We start from the raw sequence: 24,491 nt of genomic DNA, 5'->3' as shown, positions 1-24,491 counted from the left end.
CAGGTAACTCCTGATTGTCTGAACATTGGAATTGCAGCTGGAGACACCGTCGACAGAAATTGAAAGGTTCTGGCTGACACAGTGCCGCAACGTTATACTTTCCCCTTCAAATGCTATTTACAGAGTCACAAACCAGACTTCGGAATTTCGCTCAGTGGAGAGTTTAATTGAATTGTTGTTTATTGGCAGTCAGTTCAAGTTTTACCATTACTTTATTGGTAAGCAGCGAGCAAATCTTCCCCTTTTGCTGACAGTTAAATGCATTGAAAAAACTTGCCCAATTAACCAACCAACCGAACAACCAACCAGCCGAACAAACAGTAAATGTGAATGCGCAAACATGCCATCGCTGAAAAGGAGGATTTAACAACAAAAAAGCAAAACGTGCTCACGACGAAGATATCATAACTCATGCTACCCGACAACCATGACGTCAATGCCGTATTTTTTCCCGTCTGCTTTGTCTTTTATTTCTTAGGGGAAAAAGTTAAGCTGATAAAGAAAACATGCAAAAATGACAAATTTAACACGGCGTTTCCTCGTATGCCGATAAAGATACATTCCTTCTTGTGTAAGGGATCATGTAAACCGTCACATGTCTGGGCTTTTACACAGGATAAGAGCAACCCCTCACTGGGACACATGCCACAAATGAACCGCCAAGTCGTTTCTCGTATTTGGTTTAAGCAAGGTTTTATTCAATGAAACGTGACACAATAATAAAACGAGAGATAATAGGGACACGAACGCTTTTACTACGTGCCCTACGCAGTTTAGAGAATAACACAATTATACTATAGGTCAAAGGAAACCAAGTAAAGAACAAGACAACACTAGCAGGAGTGGAGGGGGGGAAGAAAGAACGGTAGAGGGTTTCTCGTATTCAGTGGGTCTTTCTTGTTGCATTAGTTTGGGCAGTAAAACCTGTGTCGATTAGCTAAATAAATTCAGATAAATAACCCAGCCAGGCTTCACATTATTCCCGTGCGTAAAAGGGTGCTCTTATTCCAAGTGAAACCCGGGATGGACTCGTGGTGGTCACCATTGCTCGTGTACGCACGAAGAACAACACATTTATAGGCCCACTCATTCTTTTTATATTTAGTCAAGTTTTGACTAAATATTTTAACGTAGAGGGGGGAATCGAGACGAGGGTCGTGGTGTATGTGTGTGTGTGTGTGTGTGTGTGTGTGTGTGTGTGTGTGTGTGTGTGTGTATGTGTGTGTGTCTGTGTGTGTGTAGAGCGATTCAGACTAAACTACTGGACCGATCTTTCTGAAATTTGACATGAGAGTTCCTGGGTATGAAATCCCCATACATGTTTTTCATTTTTTTGATACATGTCTTTGATGACGTCATATCCGGCTTTTCGTGAAAGTTGAGGCGGCACTGTCACGCCCTCATTTTTCAACCAAATTGGTTGAAATTTTGGTCAAGCAATCTTCGACGAAGCCCGGACTTCGGTATTGCATTTCAGCTTGGTGGCTTAAAAAAATTAATTAATGACTTTGGTCATTAAAAATCTGAAAATTGTAAAAAAAAATAAAAATTTATAAAACGATCCAAATTTACGTTTATCTTATTCTCCATCATTTGCTGATTCCAAAAACATATAAATATGTTATATTCGGATTAAAAACAAGCTCTGAAAATTAAATATATAAAAATTATTATCAAAATTAAATTGTCGAAATCAATTTAAAAACACTTTCATCTTATTCCTTGTCGGTTCCTGATTCCAAAAACATATAGATATGATATGTTTGGATTAAAAACACGCTCAGAAAGTTAAAACAAAGAGAGGTACAGAAAAGCGTGCTATCCTTCTTAGCGCAACTACTACCCCGCTCTTCTTGTCAATTTCACTGCCTTTGCCATGAGCGGTGGACTGACGATGCTACGAGTATACGGTCTTGCTGAAAAATGGCAGCTACTTGACTAAATATTGTATTTTCGCCTAAAGCGACTTGTTTTTGTTTTTTCTTTTCATTACTTTATTGTCCCATCGCTGGGAAATTCGGGTCGCTTCCTCCCAGTGGAAAGCTAGCAGCAACGGAGTCGCGCTACCCAGGTGTCTGCGTGTTTAGGTGTATTCAGCCACCTGCACTTATGGCAGAATGACCAAGGTCTTTTACGTGCCATTGTGATGACACGGGGGTGGGACATGGCTTCCGTCTCTGGGTCTGCACATAAAGTTGACCCGTGTCCGTCCCGGCCCGAATTCGAACCTGCGACCTTTCGATCACAAGTCCAGTGCTCTACCAACTGAGCTACCGTAAAAACAGTTCACCACACCGTCTCAGATTAGGTCATGCTTCTAAATGGGATACGCCCATCCCACCACTTGGTCACATACCAACAATGAATAGCCTGGGTGTTGCATGGGATACGCCCATCCCACCACTTGGTCACATACCAACACTGAACAGCCTGGGTGTTGCATGGGATACGCCCATCCCACCACTTGGTCACATACCAAAAAAGAACAGCCTGGGTTCTCTCTTTGCACAGTGGTATTGTTTTTCAAGAATTAATTTTGTAAATGGCACTGGTGCCTTTTTCGGCAATTAATTCATAAAAATAATACAACTATCAACGGCAAGCAGTGAGGGTGTTGATTTTTGGTATGTGACCAAGTGGAGGGATAGTCTTTTCCAATGTTAAAGCCTGGCCAGATCTGAGACGGCGAGACGACCTCAACACGAGGCGGAATCGGCCTTTAAGAAAATTAGCTGACAAACAAGTAGCATAATCACACAAAAACATAAACACACAATCGTGACATCAGACGCAGCTAGCGTCAGAACCGATCACAGTGACGTAGCTGAAAAAGATTCAGCTGACAATGACGCCGAGGGGGATATATAAATGGAAATGTACGTCCATTATAATTATCAGCGCGGATATCGGAGTATATCATCAGCTATCAAGGAATCCTTGATGGGGGACGTGAGGCTAATAGAGTTGTGTCTCGCTGTCATGGCGGCGGTCTAATGGACGGTCTGTGTATCTGATGACAGTCTGACCTCATTTCTCCATGAAATGCACGTGACACCAAGAAAAAGTCGGGGTTTCGTCTGACAGACTCCCTCGTCGATTTTTTTGTGGGTCTGGCTTTGTCTGTGGGTAGGTGGGAGGATGGGGGTGAAGATTGTGTGTGTGTGTGTGTGTGTGTGTGTGTGTGTGTGTGTGTGTGTGTGTGTGTGTGTGTGTGTGTGTTTCAGACTTATGGCAGGCCAGCAAGATAATAAATACATTCTAGCACAACGCAGCGGACCCCCCCCCCCCCCCTCGAATGTAGTTGCCTGATTACGAGATCATTTACCAGAAAGATTCAGAGGTAGTCTAGGTGTTTGTGAGCAAGTGCACGTGAACGTCGACGGAAATTCCCTGTAACCATTAAGGTTGGAATAACACATAAATACAGAGCTGCGGTTATTCTTTTAAATTGTTAGGCAGGCTTGTTTTTTAATCACAGAGACACCCCCCCACCACACACACACATACATACATACATACATACATACATACATACATGTACGTACATACATACATACATACATGCAGACAGACAGACAGACAGACAGACAGACAGACAGACACACACACACACACACACACACACACACACACACACACACGCATACACACACTCTCTCACACACACACAGGCGAAAAAAAGAACTTAACCTCTTTTCTCAACAGGACCAAATAATGAGCAACTCTCGACCATACGAAGTCCATCCCTTTTACAGACAAAGCAATATCTGCTTACATTTCATCAATTTGAAACGAGAGTATCATCCCAAGCAATATCGCCGGCGAAATGTCGATATAAACTACTTTTTGAGTTCCTTGGAACACAATCAAAGACATAGCCCCAAACATGCAAAACATGCCAGTGTTTTGAACAATATTGAGCATTTTCCTATGTTCGAAATCTTTGCTAAATCTTGAGTTCACATTCTGCGTGCTTTTAAAACCAAAAGCTGTAAGAAAATATTGATTTGCGCGAAATTGCTTGCATGTTATGAATGAAAACCTTTTTCGCTTTGGACCGGTAGAGTTACAACTGGTCGTGTTTGTAACAACACGTGTTCTCCGTTTGATTAAATTGGTCGTGGGGAGTTTTTGATATTTTCCCCAAACATCTAACATCATAACACGAGCTGCTTCAACGATTGTGTTTGAAAGTAAAGAGCTTGAAGGATCTTCTGTATTCAGCGAGAGAGAGAGAGAGAGAGAGAGAGAGAGAGAGAGAGAGAGAGAGAGAGAGAGAGAGAGAGAGAGAGAGAGAGAGAGAGAGACAGAGAGACAGAGAGACAGAGCGACAGAGAGACAGAGAGAGAGAGAGACAAAGAGAGACAGAGAGACAGAGACAGAGAAAGACAGAAAAGTGTCGCGGAAGAAAAAACAAGTCGCGTAAGGCGAAAATACAATATTTAGTCAAATAGCTGTCGAACTCACAGAATGAAACGCAATGCCATTTTACTCGTAGCATCGTCAGGCCACCGCTCATGGCAAAGGCAGTGAAATTGACAAGAAGAGCGGGGTAGTAGTTGCGCTAAGAAGGATAGCACGCTTTTCTGTACCTCTCTTTGTTTTAACTTTCTGAGCGTGTTTTTAATCCAAACATATCATATCTATATGTTTTTGGAATCAGGAACCGACAAGGAATAAGATGAAAGTGTTTTTAAATTGATTTGGACAATTTAATTTTGATAATAATTTTTATATATTTAATTTTCAGAGCTTGTTTTTAATCCGAATATAACATATTTATATGTTTTTGGAATCAGCAAATGATGGAAAATAAGATAAACGTAAATTTGGATCGTTTTATAAATTTTTATTTTTTTTTACAATTTTCAGATTTTTAATGACCAAAGTCATTAATTAATTTTTAAGCCACCAAGCTGAAATGCAATACCGAACCCCGGGCTTCGTCGAAGATTACTTGACCAAAATTTCAACCAATTTGGTTGAAAAATGAGGGCGTGACAGTGCCGCCTCAACTTTCACGAAAAGCCGGATATGACGTCATCAAAGACATTTATCAAAAAAATGAAAAAAACATTCGGGGATTTCATACCCAGGAACTCTCATGTCAAATTTCATAAAGATCGGTCCAGTAGTTTAGTCTGAATCGCTCTACACACACACACACACACACAGACACACGCACATACACCACGACCCTCGTTTCGATTCCCCCTCGATGTTAAAATATTTAGTCAAAACTTGACTAAATATAAAAAGGTTTGCCATTCAGACACATAAATGCCTTATCATCTGCAGGTCGAGAGAGTCAGAAATACTCAGGGAGAAGAGTTACGACAGAAGTTTTGCCACTTAGACCAATGGATGCTTTACTAGCTGCAGGTTGAAAGATCAGCACTATAACCCGAATCGAGGAATCGGGACGGGGGAACATTAAGTTTACATCTACGGAACGTAACGTTATCAGTGGTGCACTCATATGATACGAATACAGACAGAAAAATGGACACCAATGACAAGAAATATGGTTTGACTCTTTCAAGACCAGCAGCAGAAGGAGAGAAGACTCCCATACTATAGATCAGCAAATCTATGCCCGTCTGGGATCTTATTTCAGTGGGGCACCAGCATCCCATAAAACAGAGCTAGCCACACCCCCATCCCTCCCATCGACGTGTATCAACAAACTGCCAATTTAAACAGTCATTTGGAACTGGACCAAAGGTAACAACAACCTCTCCACTGCCCCCCTCCCCCTCCCCCCCCCGGTCGTCTTGCTAAGAGAATCAGCAGTAACAAAATGGATTGATTCAGTGTATTTCGTTGTCATCTAGTCCACAGCCCTTCAGATATCTTCTTGAGAAACACGAACACGAAAAAGAACAAACAAGAAAAAGAACAAGAACAAACAACAACAAGAACGAACAACAAGAACAAGAACCAGAATAAGAACAACTACCACTACAACACCACCACCACCATTACCACGACCAGCTCAATAAATTGTCTCTATTTTTTGTCCTCGGCTTGAGAACTATGACAAAGAGAAGATGCATTCAAACTATAAATATATGCCAGAGGACTCCAGAAAAGGAGAGAATCAATATTTTTGACCTGGTGTAAACTTTAAGATAAAATTAGTTGACAGTTTCAAATGAACGCATCACCCAGATCAGCAGTTGATAACATCCAATAAATCTAGCAGACGACATTTTTTCCTCATTGACAGGCTCCACAAAATTCACGCAAAATATCATCTAGCACAAACAACGCAAAAACTACACTTGCTGAAACTTTCTCCTTGTGTTAATTGTAATTTACGGCGTTGTGACCCGATTGTACCGCCATACATCAACGCGCGAAAGATGATTGGTGTAGTGTGGTCACGTGGTCACGACCTTGTCTGCCCACGCTGTCAATATAGGAGTTTATACACCGGCGACGGAGAGAGGGGGTGGAAGGGAGAATGTCTGAATGGAGATGCTAGTTTCTTCTATCTGTATATCATCATTGCTAAGCCACAACTCATTCCGATACGTATCGCCTTGAGCATGAATTGATGAATAGTGTTAAGGCAGTCTGTAGGATTCGTTTCAGCACTTGTATTTAAAACTGTTTTCTTGCTGTCGGTGAAGTGCGAACGGTGAAGAGGTACATTTTCAGAGTTGTTAGATCACGTACTACTACATTTAACCGTGGCTAAACTTGTGAGTTTAACATTTTCCGTTTTCAGGTACGCCTGGCTTATTTAGTCTTTTCAGGTTTTTATTTTTATTCCAAGTTCCTATCTCTCAGGTTTCTCTTATTTTTGTGGCTTTATACTATCTCTGTATTTTTTTAATATATTTTTTCTTCTTCTTTCTTTCTTTCTTTCGTGTTGTATGCCTTTCTTTCTGTATGTGATTTGCCTCAATCTCTCTCTCTCTCTCTCTCTCTCTCTCTCTCTCTCTCTCTCTCTCTCTCTCTCTCTCTCTCTCTTACAACCCATCTCCAATCCACTCTCAGACACCGACAAACGCACAAAGACATTTTCCCTGTTCCTTTGCCCCTCTCTTGTTCACCCCTCCCCCCTTCTCCCACGCATACACATCCCCCATATCTGACCTTTCTGACTCCCTCTCAACGAAAACAGCAGATATCAACAGTTTGAAAAACGCACCGCAAAGGCAGGAGAGAAAGGCAGACACAAGGGAGTATCTCTAACGGGCAAACCAAACCAGTATGTTGTCAGGAAAAGTGAATTGAAACACCGAGTCAAACAGTCAACTATACCAAATTGCGACCGCGTGTTTTCATGCGTCGGAGTGACATGTACCAGTTTAGACAGTATCGGACACCCCAGGGAAATAAAAAACGAAAACAGAAGTATCAAACACGATCTTGTTGTTTATTTCTCATCCAGGGCGTTTGTGGTCGTCGAAAGTTCGTTGATATCTTAAGGGCACAGCCCTTCCCGTGTAAACGATTCCACTCGGCATCTCAAGCGTTTTCAAGGGATAAGACTATGCTTCCCTATACTTGGTCACACACCACAAGCAATGAGCGCTTCTGGGGTGATGACGCGACACAACTCCTGTGATCTTGCCGCGAGGTTGCGCCAGTTACCAGCCGAAAGAAAGAAGGGGCATAACCTCACCAGAACCGACCATTGTCTGTTTACCGTATAAAATACACGACTTACACACGAACTGTTACCAAACCGATATGCTATTTGGGACCAATGCAATTTTTTTTCCTTTCTCGTGTGATCTTGCCGCGAGGTGGCGCCAGTTACCAGCCGAAAGAAAGAGGGGGCATAACCTCACCAGAACCGCCCATTAACACCTTGACTGCATGATGGGGTGAGTGGGAATTTTCTTGATGATGATGATATTGTTTTTTGCCCTCACGGTGAAACCATTATTATGGGCATGTTCCCGGGTGTTACTCCGAATCTTGCTCGAAAACCACCCCCGTGTTTTTGTATTTGTGGGGGTCAATCCTCGATCGCTATGCATGGGAGACAAGCACTCTTACCACTAAGCCACTCCGGGCGGAGACGTAGCTCAGTTGGTAGCGCGCTGGCTTTGTAGCCAGTTGGTCGCTATCAGCGTGGGTTCGATCCCCACGTTCGGCGAGAGATTTATTTCTCGGAGCCAACTTTGTGCAAACTCTCCTCGGTGTCCGAACACCCCCGTGTGCACACATGCGCACGAAAAAGATCCCAAGTTCACAGCGAAAGTGTCATGGTTTGGAAAACACGAAGACACGCATGCATCATCTCGCGTCTCTGATTAGCATGATCGTATTTCGATACTTTGACGAGACAAACCCAATGCTGGTGTGTCGAAGAAGACAGCCACAGCGGGCTTGTTCGAGTCAAAGTATCACACCATATCTTCAGCGTATTACCAATACCTGTCCCAATAAAGACTAACTAGTCTAAGAGGACGTTAAACCATAATAGTCAGTCAGTCACTCCGGCTCGAAAAGATAATTTTATTTCATGTAAAAGCCTGGACAGTTACCTTTAACTTTTATAAAATCAACTTCAGGTCCGTACTTCTGGTTTCGAATCTATGGCATAAGTTACATCACAAGCACATCTGTACCACAATACATTTAGTAGAGGCATCGAGGAGTTTTGCCTAACTTCCGGGTTCAGAATTTATGTGCTGCGGTGAGGCTTAGAAGAGAGACAATGTAAGTTTTACGCCCTCACGGCAAAGCCCGGCTTTGTATGAATGTGAGGCTTACGAGTTCGTTGACACTTTAATCTTTCAAATTGAACTCTTGATTGGACTCTATTGCATTCCTAAGGGAATTCAAGCCAACAAAACAAGGGTACAATTTCAGCACAGAGACGTTTTATATGACGTTTTGGATTACAATTTATACGGTTTACAGCCCGGAAAGTTCAATGATATCTGAACCTTTACACAATCGAACCCAGTTCCGAAGCTCTAGTTTGACACTATCACACATCATTGCCTCGAGAAAAAAAAAGCACCAAAACGTTCAGACACAATGGAAATTCTCCAACTTCTGGGGTCACAATTTATTTCTAGGCTGGAAAGTTCGTTGACCCCTGTATCGTTGTGAAATTGAACTCACAAAGGTCGATCTCGTATTGACCGTATCACAGTCCTAGGGATATCCAAGCCAACCAATTATGGTACATTTTCACAAGATTGGTGTCCATATAAACTCTTTTTTTCATTGATGCGTAGGAAGATTCTTATTGACACCCTATGAAGATTTTGAAAGTGATTTTCCTATTCCATTTATTCACAAACCAGATTATACAGTACGAGTACGCCTATATTTGTACCCGATGGATATATTGGGACTACATGCTGCCACTATTATGAGTTATTTCTAATATGTCACCCTCCACCACGAAATGAGTCGCATGTCACCTCGCGCGGTTTTGTGCTAGGCTTAATATAAAGTCCGGGGAGTGTCTGGTAACAGTGTGAGGGTCACCTTAGTCACAGGCTTATAACTAGTTTTCGCTCTTTTCTAAAACGGGTTTCACCACTGGATAGAGCATAAAAAACTCTTTGTGAAAATGTAAAAATATGAAAATCATGCAAAGGTGACATGCGACTCATTCCGTGGTGGAGGGTCACATATGCTGACTGTTAGCAAATGATAACAAGACATGTCGAGAAAAAAGATATCAAGCATGAGCCTTTTAGGCGAATGCTGATATCGTTTGTGAGACATGTCTGTTATCATTTGCGAACAGTCAGCATATTAGAAATAACGGTTTTATTACCGTTTAATTCGACCAAAAGAAATTTCGAAGCAACCCCGCGAATTTGACAGAACAGCCGCAATGGGAACGTGAGCGCTTCTACCTGATTATGCCTGTCAGTCAAACAATTCTCGTGACCTGAGTCAGCCAATCAGAGTAACACACCTGACGTGATGAATATTCACAGGTCAAATGCCTTTGACACACAACAATCTCACAAGATAAACCATGTTGAACATGCGTTTCGGTTGCTTCGCTTTTTCTCGTTGAACAGAGAGCGACAGATTTAGAACCGACTCCAGACGGATGGGAAATGACGTAAAGATACATTTGATGTAATTTTTAAAGCGAGTGGCGCAATTTCACTTGATTTTCCCAACTTTGATCATTTAGATTTCAAGTGAGCGGTCGGCATTGCACACTCAGACAATGGGCGGTGCCTTGCTGTTCCGTTACGCACCCACCGACAAAACTCGCTTTTCGGAATTTTTTTTTTAGATAAAGAGAGTATTACCTGACAGCATTTGAAGTGTCATTCTTTAGAATAAATCACGCTGATATTGTTGAATTACATTTTTACTTTGTCTTGTTAATTTTTAGCGTGATATACAAAAAGGGTCCCTGCCTGAACGTTATAACATTTAGAGGGTCACCTAGAATCCGTCCTGATTGGTCAAAAAGCCATATGGGGCACTGAATTGGTAATAAATCAGTATATTCCAAAATGTGACCACCGTCCCCACCCATCTACCCCGCCCCCCCCCTCTCTTAACCCAACCCACCATATTGTCCATGTGTGTGTATGTATGTGAAGCCCATGATTAGTCAGTCTTATTTTCTGTTCATAAACCTTGTGGATGCTCTATGTTATGTTCATGTGTTTTTATATATATAAAAAAAACCAAAAAAAACAACAACAACCGCCAAGAGCAACACACAGTATAGAAACATTAGACGTTTATGGTTACAAATTCAATTACGGGTTTCAGTCCAACAAGTTCATTGACATTTGACCCTTTCTGATTACGAGCTCAGTTGTGATTTGTTTGCTTTGACACCATCGCAGACCTGAGGGAATTCAAGCCATCAAACCAAGGGTGACAAGAGTAGGGGAACATTCGGGGGTTATATGACGTTTAGGCCAAAAAAAAGAGGTCTGTTTACGATAACATAGGCCAAAAAAATAGGGTCGGTAGGTCGAGATTTTTTTCCCCAATGCCAAAAAAAAGTCTAGGGTCGCGCGAAAAAAATAGGGTCGGTCGGGTTACCGTAAACAGACTATTTTTTTTGGCCTTAGTGTTAAAATAGACAATGTTCGGAAATAACTTTGATTAGGGTTGTACGGGGTGTGAAAGAGTGAATACCCTTACTTTTTCACAGTCAAATACATTCTCACGTGCTCCGGTCCACGTGTTTTAGACACACCCCTCGCTTGTGATTGGCCCCTCCAATGTTTGTCCCTGTAAAACCAAGGGTATTCACTCTTCAAAACCCATTCAAACCCGTTAGAGTTATTTTCTGAATTCGTCTATTCAAGCATTGTTTTCAGGCCGAAAGGGTTGTAAACATCTTAATTTTTCTGATCCCGACAATATCGCGTACATCAGGACTTTTGAAAATACGACGTCTTTGGGGGTTTCAGGCCAAACAATTCGTTGACATCTTAACTTTTTCTCCCTAAATGTCAACACTATCGCGTTCCTTTTGGGAATAGAAGCTGATTCAACCGTATCAAACATTACAACCACATAGTTTTATACCATATACAGTTCGGGCTTTCTTGAACGTTTGAAGTCAACTCCTTTATTGTTTTCCCCTGGTCTTAATGGTCGTTGATTTCCTAACCTTGCTGAAACAGATTATATTTTCACTGTTCTATGTACAGAATGATTGCTCATCCCAGGGGATAAAGGTTGAACAGAATTATCAAAATAGTACAGACGCAACGGCGTTTGTTTAACTTTCGGTGACACAACTCATTTGCTATAAAGAGACTGAACATTTTCCTGACACCCATTTTAGCATATAAACACCTCATGTCCCCAATAGGCTCTTGTTCCTGTGAGGACGTTAAACTTAAACTAGTCAGCCTGATACCCTCACGTTCCTGAAAACTAACACAGTTCCACAGGTTCCAGTTTCAAGACTATCGCTTACCCCAGGGTGTGATAACAAAAACAAAAGTACACAAAACAAAAGACAAAAGAGAAAAAGAAAAAGAAAAAAAAAGACACTTAGTAAGGGTTTCCATTACGCGTGAAGTCGCGTTTTACTAACCGTTTGCAGGTCAAAAGGTTCATAGACCTGTCGGTCAAACTCAGGCACAATTTAAGTTTCTACCACAATGCTCACGTGCACCTGCGGGATTTTAAGTTTAAGAAACAGTAGCGAAACATTACAGACCCTTACTGAACGTTTTCAGTAGGCGTGGAAGCACAGGTTATCAATGAGGCGAAATATGCAGGGCTCCCAACGGACGCTCAACCCAGAGGGTCTCTGGGCCCCCAACTTAAATGTTGTGGGGGTGGAACAATAGAGGGTCCTAACACCAGGTTGCTGTTGCTTTTGGAAGTCACATTCCTCGCCCACACATACCCACCTGGAGCGCTCATATGTTACCGTAAATACCGACTTTTTGAAACTCTGAGCCCTTTACAAAAACATTATGGTCATATGGGTAGGATTACCTCCTTGAACTTGCATAGGTACAGATCTGGCCGAGCGGTTTTGGAAACAGTACTGATGGTACGCATGATAACGTACATGTAGTGCGTCCCGAGACCCGCTCTTTTCTGTTTTAGTGCTGCGCGGGACCCCTCCACACACACACCCACACACACACACACACGCACATGCACAAACACGCACACACACACACACACACACACCCACACACACACACACACACACACGCACACACACACACACACACACACACGCACACACACGCGCGAACATACACACATACACACATACACACACATACACACACGAACACACACACACACAGACACACACACACACACACACCGCCCCCACCCACCCACCCCACAACCATACACCCCCGCCCCCCCCCCCACACACATACACGAGAAAGAGAATAGCCATCACATACTGAAGATGTTTCCAGGCTGCACACTGGTAGTCCAGAAGGTGTCTTTGGACGGTGCCAGACCCAGGGCGGCAGCCAAATGTGACGTCACGCCGATCTTCCAGTTGAACTTGTAGAGCTGGTAGTCGTCGGTCACACGGGCCTGCAAAGAACAAGAGTCCTTCATGCATGAACAAATGTGACATAATGTTAACGATGGTCGTTCATTATAGGCAGAGTTTTCTGACTGCAAAAAGAAAAGCAACATTTGTCTTCACAGACTTGACATATACAACAGGGAAAACATCCGTGAACTCGAGTGGATTGTTTATCGGTGTCGTGTGTCTTTAAGCCATCTGTTCACACGTCTGACATTATTTTAACTAGCAGTGTATTCTGACTGTACAAAGAAAGCAGCAATGCACCGATTGTCAATCAATCAATCAATCAATGAGGCTTATATCGCGCATATTCCGTGGGTACAGTTCTAGGCGCTCTGCAGTGATGCCGTGTGAGATGAAATTTTTATACGGCCAGTAGATTGCAGCCATGTCGGCGCATATTTACCTTTCACGGCCTTATTCCAAGTCACACGGGTATGGTAGACAATTATTAACTGTGCCTAAGCAATTTTGCCAGGAAAGACCCTTTTGTCAATCGTGGGATCTTTAACGTGCACACCCAATGTAGTATACACGGGGGGTGGTTCGGACACCGAAGAGAGTCTGCACACAAAGTTGACTCTGTGAAATAAATTTCCGCCGAACCTGGGATCGAACTCGCGCTGACAGCGGCCAACTGAATACAAATCCAGCGCGCTACCAACTGAGCTATATCCCTTGCTGCACTTCCCACGATAGAGTGGTGGAATTTCCTTTGTCAGTTTGGCAGGAAGGATCTGAGCTGCATTCGTAAACTTCAATGTGCTATCTGATGCACATTTAGGAAGATGAGATGCACGACATCCTGTGTGTACTCCCATTACGTTTTACGTCATCGTAGATGAAACCAATTAGATTTTGGATAATACATTCTGGAGTCTTCATGGGTTTAGATCTTCACATCCACTTGCAGAAATGTGTCTGAGGACTAGGGACAAAGATCGTGGTCCCAGCCGGATTTAGTGATGCTGGACAATGTGGTCCTAACAACCAAATAGGGTCAAACCCTTGGTTAAAAACATCAAGAAGGAGCTATGGTACTGGCGTCAAAGTTTACATGATATCAGATCTGCCGTTTAGACACATACCTGTGTGATCTCAGGCCAGCGCAGTCTGTGCAGCCTGTCGGGACTGCGCCATGCAGTACTGTATCGTCATGTTGTTGATAGCGTTCTGCTCGTGCCATACTGACCCCCCTCCCCCCCCCCCTTCTCCCATCAAATCTTAACCCCTTCCTCCTCCTCCCCACCTCTGTGACGTCACCTACTGCGGCTATCGCATTGTATAAAAAATAAGTGTCTCAGTCTAGATTTATACGATTCTGAGGTAGAGTTCTATGTGACTACCACTAGGCGGGAAAGTAGGTCATACCTGTGTGACCTCAGGCCATCTTAGACTGTGCAGCGCGTGTCTCGACTGTGCCATGCAGTACTGTATCGTCATGTTGTTGTAACGTGCAGCACGAGCCATGCTGTCCAGCCAATCAGCGCCCGCCGTGATGTTCGTCTGCAATAGCTCTGTTTTCAGAGTTTGGACGTTCAGCCAGTCCTGGGGTAAAAAAGTGTAAAATGAGATATGAAACTAAAAAGAAATAAAACATTTACAGTACGAGAGAGTGTGAGAGATAGAAGAGAGAGGGTGGGAGAGAGAGAGAAAGAGAGAGAGGGAGAGAGAGAGAGAGAGAGAGAGAGAGAGAGAGAGAGAGAGAGAGAGAGAGAGAGAGAGAGAGAGGGACGTAGGGAAAGAGAGAGGGGGACAAAGACAAAGACAGACAAAGACAAATTGCATAAAAGCGGGTAATGGCAAAAGAAAAGGTGCTTTTTTTTAATCCAGGCCAGCCCTCGCCCATGAGAGGGACTAATCTAATGATAATACGTAGGGGGAAGGAGAAGGAGAGAGAGAAAGAAAGAGATTCAGATTCAGATTCAAAACTTTAATACAAAGGGATAAAGGTTTTAGGCAATGCCTAATCTTCCAACCTGTCCCTTTTAGACATACATGACATTATACATTACAATTATATATTTATATAACATGTATTGAACAGCCAAACGAATAACTAATTAACTAAGAATTTGTAATCAGGTTAAAAGTAACAAAACACTAGTTATAATAACGTGGTTCATTGATTATTAAAATGATGATTAAGATGTTATGCAGTAACAGTTATGATTTTAAAGCGTAGGGAGAGAATTATTTTTGACAAAGATATTTTCGAACATTTTTTTTAAAAGATGAAAGGGTTTGACATGTTTTACAGTACATTGGAAGTATATTCCACACAAGCGATCCCCAGTAGGATAAACTAGATTTATACAAATCAATGCGTGGGAGCGGTAGCGTATAATTCAAAAGCCTCGCTCTACCAGGAGGACGCTCAAACAGGTCTTGGATGTATGAAGGTGTTTCATGGTTACAGAAAGAGAGAGAGAGAGAGAGAGAGAGAGAGAGAGAGAGAGAGAGAGAGAGAGAGAGAGAGAGAAAGAAAGAGAGAGAGAAAAGAGAGAGAGAGATGACGACAAGAAAGACAAACAGAAAGAATATAAAAGAAAGTAACACAAAAATTACCAAAATAATATGTAGATGAATTGAGGCAGAAAGAAAAGAAAGCAAACAAACATAGATGAAGAACCTCAAGAAAGATATCACGTACACTGGCTTTCAATTTTAAGTTTAATAACAATAAACGTGAACCCAATGTAATGTATTCAAATACATGCAAGAATATAAACGACATCGTTTTCACAAAGAACATCTTTGAAATAGGGAAAACAACAAAGAAAACAGGGCTAGGACAAGACAGACGAGCTACATATATATTAAGTTTCTTTCGACACAAACATGATATTTTAAAACAGATTATTCACCGACATGCGTGTATTAGTGTTTGTGTGTGTGTGTGTGTGTGTGTGTGTGTGTGTGTGTGTGTGTGTGTGTGTGTGTGTGTTTGTGTGTGTGTGTTTGTGTGTGTGTGTGTGTGTGTGTGTGTGTTTGTGTATGTGTGTGTGTGTGTGTGTGTGTGTGTGTGTGTGTGTGTGTGTGTGTTTTTATGTGTGTACGTACGCGTGTCCGAGTCTATCTATGTTTTTGTGTGTTATGTGCGAGCGAGTATGCGTACATGTGTTTGTCTGTGCATGCGTGCATTCGCACCTGTGAATAAGTGAAATCGTAAGTACGTTACCTGTTCGTATAGAACGAGGCCCCACTCGGCTGACTTTTTAAAAAGCCAGTCCCAGAAAGCCTGTGCAGAAAAAGACGATAAGAATTCAGAAGTTATAAAAGTTTGAATGCTGTAGAAGAGAGAGAGAGAGAGAGAGAGAGAGAGAGAGAGAGAGAGAGAGAGAGAGAGAGAGAGAGAGAGAGAGAGAGAGAGAGAAGAGAGAGAGAGAGAGAGAGAGAGAGAGAGAGAGAGAGAGAGAGAGAGAGAGAGAGAGAGAGAGAGAGAGATGATGATAATGATGGAAATTTATTTTTCAAGGATAGAGGTTTAAGGCGACGCCTTTTCTTACAACCGGTCCTTACTTCAAATACAAATGTCTAATAAATTATAAACAAGTAAAGCAACATGACAAATAAACAAAGTAAACGAACGAACCAGCAAACAATCGACAAGTAAGCAAACAAGCAAATAAACATAAACAACAAAATAACAAAGTAAGCAACATACAAATCGAAAGCGAAACATGCAACCACCACAACAACAACTCCAACGACTTTGGAATACTTCCGGTAGCAGAACATAACCTTCATCAATGAAATTCGTTCTTTTTCTCGTCTGACATAACGTCCAGTATGAACACAATCTCTGTCGTTGAAATAGGACCTCGACTGCTTGTTAAAACGATTAAAAGGAAACTAACAATACTGTTTGAGCTTGGTCAATATATTAAAACATTGCTGTGCACAGAAAAGAGCAAGTAACAATAATTATTCTGATATGCACATACCTGGCTGGTGGGTAGAGAAAACTGCCGCCCGATGAAGAAGTCAAAGTGACCACCGTTCTGCTTAGCGTACGTTGTGTTGACTGACCTACCAGACAGATACAATGTCAATTGAGTGAAGTTACAATACTTTTCTAACACCATGTTCCAATGGCCATGCCTTCTTTATTCACACTGGTGTTGGACAAGTATTGTAACTTCACTAAATCACCAGTGTGAATAAAGAAGGCATGGCCATTGGAACACGGTGTTGGACAAGTATTGTAACTTCCCTCAATCACCAGTGTGAATAAAGAAGGCATGGCCATTGGAACATGGTGTTGGACAAGTATTGTAACTTCCCTCAATCACCAGTGTGAATAAAGAAGGCATGGCCATTGGAACATGGTGTTGGACAAGTATTGTAACTTCACTCAATCACCAGTGTGAATAAAGAAGGCATGGCTGGCCATCGGAACATGATGTTGGACAAGTATTGTAACTTCACTCAATCACCAGTGTGAATAAAGAAGGCATGGCCCTTGGAACACGGTGTTGGACAAGTATTGTAACTTCCCTCAATCACCAGTGTGAATAAAGAAGGCATGGCCATTGGAACACGGTGTTGGACAAGTATTGTAACTTCCCTCAATCACCAGTGTGAATAAAGAAGGCATGGCCATTGGAACACGGTGTTGGACAAGTATTGTAACTTCCCTCAATCACCAGTGTGAATAAAGAAGGCACGGCCATTGGAACACGGTGTTGGACAAGTATTGTAACTTCCCTCAATCACCAGTGTGAATAAAGAAGGCATGGCCATTGGAACATGGTGTTGGACAAGTATTGTAACTTCACTCAATCACCAGTGTGAATAAAGAAGGCATGGCCATTGGAACATGGTGTTGGACAAGTATTGTAACTTCCCTCAATCACCAGTGTGAATAAAGAAGGCATGGCCATTGGAACATGGTGTTGGAAAAGTATTGTAACTTCCCTCAATCACCAGTGTGAATAAAGAAGGCATGGCCATTGCTTGAAAAACGCCATCCCTTTAAAGGCATATTAACTCGATGAATATACACGCTAATTGCTTTACCAACAGCTGGAGACATGCTAAATTAAGTTCCCTGCAAAATATTGTGGTCTAGGACCCCTTCAATGTTGAGATATGTTAATTTTCATTTTGATCTGGATCGTCCTATTTATAGATTTGCCAACAGAGGTAGCGTTGACGCAAGGGAAATAACTCCGCGTCTTTGTTGACATCCTCACTTTTTCAGAGGCTAGAACAAGCTGTAATGCATGTATATGGTCCGCGCATTGCGACATATCGTCATTATATGGCCTTATGATGCATTTGACATCGATTATGGGCAAACTACACTTTGTAAACACGGGAGCGCGTTCATATGCCTTTAACCTAGTCATAGCTTTTCAAGCGCGGGTTTATTCTCATGTGATGTGTAACTTCTGAATATGATTTCATTACGGCATTAAAAAAAGTCGAATCACTATCTGTGCGCATCTTGCAGAAACACACTGAAGTTCATAGTCTCTATTTAATGACAAAAACAACGTTATTGTTAATTAAAATGAGAAATTGTCTTAAATAACGCATCTGCCTGTCAACCGTGATTCAGCATACATCAATATAACCGTTTACATCATAAAATTGTATCACCATATTAATTAATATAAAATAATATCGGCCAACATTTCTTTTGCAACAACCAGCATCAACATATTGAAAATGCTTTATGTAAAAACTAAAATACAACCTGTTAAAAAATGTCACCACTTACCAGTAACGGTTATGAGCTGCGATTGGTAACTGTAGAGTAGCAGATAGATTTCTGGAACAAAATAATTGGAACAAAATGAATGGAACAAAATAACAATGTGTATCCAAATGTACCAAGATCAATAATCTGTGATTGTAACCTCGTTTCTTTTTTGCTTTCATGAAAATGTAATCGATGATACAAGAAGAAGAAGAAGAAGAAGAAGAAGAAGAAGAAGAAGAAGAAGAAGAAGAAGAAGAAGAAGAAAAAGAAGAAGAAGAAGAAGAAGAAGAAGAAGAAGAAGAAGAAGAACAACAACAACAACAACAACAACAACAACAACAACAACAACAACAACAACAACAACAATGTCTCGCCATCTTGAGATTCCTAAGCGCAGGTGAGTATTACACCTGTAGACGCACATACCTGGGTAGCACAACAACAACAACAACAACAACAACAACAACAACAACAACAACAACAACAATGTCTCGCCATCTTGAGATTCCTAAGCGCAGGTGACTATTACACCTGTACACACACATACCTGGGTAGCGCGACTCTTTTTGCTGCTAGTTTTCCCTTACGGAGGAAGCGACCTGAAATTCCCAGCATTTGGATAATAAAGTAAAGTAAATAAAATGAAATGAAAATGTTGTTGAAACTGTATACCTAAGCCCATGGGGGAAGATTGCGGCGTTTGCCTCCCACGTTGTCACGGCACCCAGCTTGTCCTTCGGGTACCACCACGAATCCAGCTGTATGTGCCTGTAAAATCCACAACATTTTTATCGTCGTTTCTTTCAAAATTGGTCGTCGTCCTCGTCGTCGTCGTTTTCGTCATCATCATCATCATCATCATCATCATCATCATCATCATCATCAGCAGCAGCAGCATCATCATCATCATCATCATCATCATCATCATCATCATCATCATCATCATCATCATCATCATCATCATGATCATGATCATGATCATCACCACCACCATCATCATCATCGTCGTCATCACCATCACCCATTTGCACTGTGAGTTATATTCTCAAACCGCTATCCTCGTCATTTTTCTTCACTTAAAAAAAAACCCCTGTCATCAAACTTTTTCTTCCCGCCGACTCTTACACTTTTCCGATTTAGAAGGACAGTATCGTGAGAATTACATGTAAATAACGAAAAGACAACAACAAATTAAACAAGAGGCGAAGCCTTCAAGGCTCCCGTAAGAAATCAACAAACAGTAACATAACACAAACTCACTCACTCCGTAACACACACACACAAACACACACACACACACACACACATACACACGCACACACACACACACAGTTAAAACTAACGCATCATATCAACTGCCATGTATAATTTTCAAAAGAAGGCAAACAGATAAAATGACTAGGGTAATAGGTTAGGTACCTGCCATGTGGGCACTTTTTCCACTGCTGTCCTCAGTCCTATACTTTTCATCAAGACTTGTCACCATGCCGAGTAGATCTAAATTCGAGGGCCCCAAAGGGGGGGTATCATCACGATCACGGGAAGGGAAATTTTCGCTTTCACGATCACAGTTACCTTGATTTTTGTTTTCACGATCACGAACACCAGTGGCAAATCACGGTCACGGTAAAAGTTGCATGTACAGAAAGCACGTGTCAAAGTAAACACAACCACACAGTAATTCGCTCCTCTGGATCTATTGTTTATTCAACACAAAGTGACAACTGTTGCACTTTTTTATAATTATTTTTTGAATTCTCTTTCATACACACATAGAAATACATATCATGATTTGTAATCAGTAACAAGAATGTTGTTTTCATTGGGTTTTCTCTCTCTCTCTCTCTCTCTCTCTCTCTCTCTCTCTCTCTCTCTCTCTCTACACTCATACACATTCAACCCCCACACCCTCACTCACACACATGAATATATACTTGCACAATTTCACATTTCCAGAGCTAAATCTTGTAAACCCATTTTCTCAAAAACTATTGGGTGGATTGAAATTAAAGTACATGTATGTGTGATGGGTTTTTTATTTTCAACTTTGCCGTACAATTTGAGGTACACCATCGCCTGGTTCCATGGCCTTGAATAAAAAACAGGAATGCTACAGGCCAAAAACGGTTTTACCTGAAAGAAGCGCGCAGTACCAGTAGCGAAGCCACAAGCCTGAGCCTGCGAAGCAGGCGAGCCAACTAGGGGGGTCCGGGGGCATGCCCCCCCGGAATTTTTTTCAAAAAACGGTTAAAATCTGTGCAATCTGGTGCATTCTGGGCATCATTTTAGGGGTTGTAATAGTGTTGTGATCTTGTTAAAAATCCCATTTTAGCCTCCCCCCACCACCATTCAACACACCTCCAAACTGGTGAAAACAACACTACTGTGCGCTGGCTTCATTGAGACCGGCGCCCGGTCGCGTTGCGCGATATTCACACGGATCGTTTTTGCGGAAATTTTTCAACTTCACCGGAAAAAATTTGACTTTACCGGATTTTGAAAACGGCTTTATCGGATTTCCGGCAATTACCGGAAAAGTAGCATGCCTGCAGCTGACAAAATCCCCAACGAACATGACTTTGATCGTCTTTGACATGAGGATCAAGTGACCCAAACTGGCGCGTCTCCCCGCCATTGTTTCTGAATTTAACCCATTGTTGATATTAAAGTTTACAGGCGCTAAAATAAATCCAAGCTTAATGCAAAGAAGCGACAATTAGAATCTATGCCAAGCGTGTCCACGTTGCTGGGATGAAAAACACATTTCTAGTTTCGGGTTCGGCTAAACGCAGACTCGATCTCGAGCCAGTCGAGGTCACACTGAGCGAGTGACAGCCGGACGTGGCAATGTCGACAATGTCAATGATCTCACTCAAACTCAAAGATCTTGAACAAATTTCAAGATCTTTGCCTACATTCAGAACAGTCATAGAGCAACATAGATCAACATACCTTGGTATTTCGTCTTCAGAAAGACCGACCCGTAGCCTGACCTTTCCACCAAGGAAGGCATTCTCGCCGCCTGCTTTGGTCTGGCTTGAATCCACAAAATATAACAGAAGTTCGATGACAGTACCGCTGCACGCCATTTTTGATCTTCGAATTCGAATTTCACTCAAAACTTTTGCACGAAGCCCTTCCATTGGATGAAGTTTGGTAGACTTTTGCAATTTGCCTTCTGATTGGATCTCTTTTTGTCAGTGTGTAATTGGTTCTTTTAAAGGGAAGCAATCGCTCTCAAAATCATATTTCTGAATGTGTTGTTGCTTCCCTTTCAATCGGGGTTGGCTCCTTACCGAATAGACTAGAGGATCATAGAGTGTAATACAGCTGTGAAAAAATGTACGTTGAAAATAAAATGCTTTGCAATAATGCCCATCACGATCACGAAAACAAATGACGATCACGATCACGAGACTTGATTTTTTTGTCATCACGGATCACGGGCAAAGTCCCATCACGATCACAGAAATGGAAATTTCGGCAATCACGGTCACAGAAAGGTCAAAAAACGCCAATCACGATCACGGTTTTAAACCCTTTGGGGCCCTCAAATTCGGAAGTCTTCATGTGGCTGAGGCATATATCTGACATAGCGTCGATCTTGTTGTAGGTTAACCTCCTTTCTGAAACAAATGGCAAAATGCGATTAGTTATGATGACTACAACCTACACAAATATAAACAGTGTTTTGAAACAGAATAGTCAGGTTATACAAGCCACTTTACCTATGCAGCATGGTAACCCTACAATATGCGAAACATGTCGACTGCAGCAGCCTGGTTCTTAAAATAATTCTGACGGTCAACACAGCCAGAAATGCCAACAAAGACAAGAAAGCTGTGGCAAGGTAAGCTTACCAAACGTTACATAGCGAATCATATGATAGTGCGTAAACAGCAAACAGTAGATCTACAATCAAAGAGAGGATCGAGTCTGGAATGAAACGCGATACAGATCTAGCATTCAAAAACTGTCTTTCACGTTCAAGGAAGTTGTTGCAAAGTACTTAAGACTTACTAAATTGTACAGACAAAACCATGACAGTGCATGTTTTGAATCTGAGGAAAAAATCGTGATCATTTTGACTTTGAGAACAGATTCATTCCGTTTCCTTATATCTGCATGTTCAAGTAAATGGTGGACAGTTTTTTTTCGGGCAGAGTAAACTTAACTTGAGACTCTACTGCAAGTCTTGAAATTCACATAAATCGAACCACGAGCAAAGACATCCAAACATTACAGGCACTTTAGATCAACTCATTTCACTAGAGGTGACTGCCTAGCACTGTGTTTGACATCCGTGTCTGCTGAAATAAAAAGAAATTAAAACAAAACGGATTAACAGTAGGTGACACGTTATCAGAGTGGGAGACACTAGATCTGTCTCTGAACTTACCGGGATACGGCTGCAAGATCGACACTGACTGCCGCGCTTTCGACAGCTCTTCCTCGCGTGGACATTGGAAACACGCTGTGCAGATCAAATTGTAGGAAATCTCCCTTTGGTATCTTCTTTATTTACTTTTCTGGAGCTTAGAAACCGAACAACATGAAATCGTCTTCCCCGGCGAATCGGCGAGGTGAGAACTGGACCACAATCCTTCGCGCGACCCCTGACCTGATCTTGACACCTGACCTGCCGTCTACATGCCAAACACGACACAAATCAGTCAACTGCTTGTACCCCTTCAAAACCCCCCACCACCCGTTTTCTTTGGATACACGCTTTAACTACACACATGCCGACACAATGTTGATCATTGCTTCAATAATTTGAAGATGGTGCTTGAAAATTAACCACGTGAAATGAGTATTTCGGTGTTTAGCCAAAAATGTTAAAGTTTCTACCACAGACATACACACATACATACATACATACGCACGCACGCACGCACAGACAGACAAAGTTTACCATCGCATAGGCTACACTTACGTGAGCCAAAAACAAGTCGCGTAAGGCGAAAATACAATATTTAGTCAAGTAGCTGTCGAACTCACAGAATGAAACTGAACGCAATGCCATTTTTCAGCAAGACCGTATACTCGTAGTATCGTCAGTCCACCGCTCATGGCAAAGGCAGTGAAATTGACAAGAAGAGCGGGGTAGTAGTTGCGCTAAGAAGGATAGCACGCTTTTCTGTACCTCTCTTTGTTTTAACTTTCTGAGCGTGTTTTTAATCCAAACATATCATGTCTATATGTTTTTGGAATCAGGAACCGACAAGGAATAAGATGAAAGTGTTTTTAAATTGATTTGGACAATTTAATTTTGATAATAATTTTTATATATTTAATTTTCAGAGCTTGTTTTTAATCCGAATATAACATATTTATATGTTTTTGGAATCAGCAAATGATGGAGAATAAGATAAACGTAAATTTGGAGCGTTTTATAAATTTTTATTTTTTTTTACAATTTTCAGATTTTTAATGACCAAAGTCATTAATTAATTTTTAAGCCACCAAGCTGAAATGCAATACCGAAGTCCGGGCTTCGTCGAAGATTACTTGACCAAAATTTCAACCAATTTGGTTGAAAAATAAGGGCGTGACAGTGCCGCCTCAACTTTCACGAAAAACCGGATATGACGTTATCAAAGACATTTATCACAAAAATGAAAAAAACGTTCGGGGATTTCATACCCAGGAACTCTCATGTCAAATTTCATAAAGATCGGTCCAGTAGTTTAGTCTGAATCGCTCTACACACACACACAGACACACACACACACACACACGCACGCACATACACCACGACCCTCGTTTCGATTCCCCCTCGATGTTAAA

At 41.7% G+C, this 24,491-nt stretch overlaps 1 protein-coding gene across 1 annotated transcript in view; it reads right to left on the bottom strand.

Moving 5' to 3' along the window:
• Window positions 1-24,491, bottom strand: part of LOC138948463 (uncharacterized) — an 86,246-nt gene that overhangs the window by 5,333 nt on the left and 56,422 nt on the right. The window contains exons 9-14 of the mRNA XM_070320017.1: window positions 19,374-19,469; window positions 18,720-18,770; window positions 16,939-17,023; window positions 16,173-16,232; window positions 14,363-14,539; window positions 12,855-12,993 (exon numbers count right to left, since the gene is read on the bottom strand). Coding sequence (XP_070176118.1) covers window positions 12,855-12,993; window positions 14,363-14,539; window positions 16,173-16,232; window positions 16,939-17,023; window positions 18,720-18,770; window positions 19,374-19,469 — 608 coding nt within the window. The remainder of the gene's footprint in view (window positions 1-12,854; window positions 12,994-14,362; window positions 14,540-16,172; window positions 16,233-16,938; window positions 17,024-18,719; window positions 18,771-19,373; window positions 19,470-24,491) is intronic.

This window comes from Littorina saxatilis, linkage group LG15 (genome assembly GCF_037325665.1).
Source record: "Littorina saxatilis isolate snail1 linkage group LG15, US_GU_Lsax_2.0, whole genome shotgun sequence".
In the NCBI taxonomy this organism is placed as follows: domain Eukaryota; kingdom Metazoa; phylum Mollusca; class Gastropoda; order Littorinimorpha; family Littorinidae; genus Littorina; species Littorina saxatilis.
The sequence above is the reverse complement of the archived record's forward strand: the minus strand, read 5'-3'. Positions and strand labels throughout refer to the sequence as shown.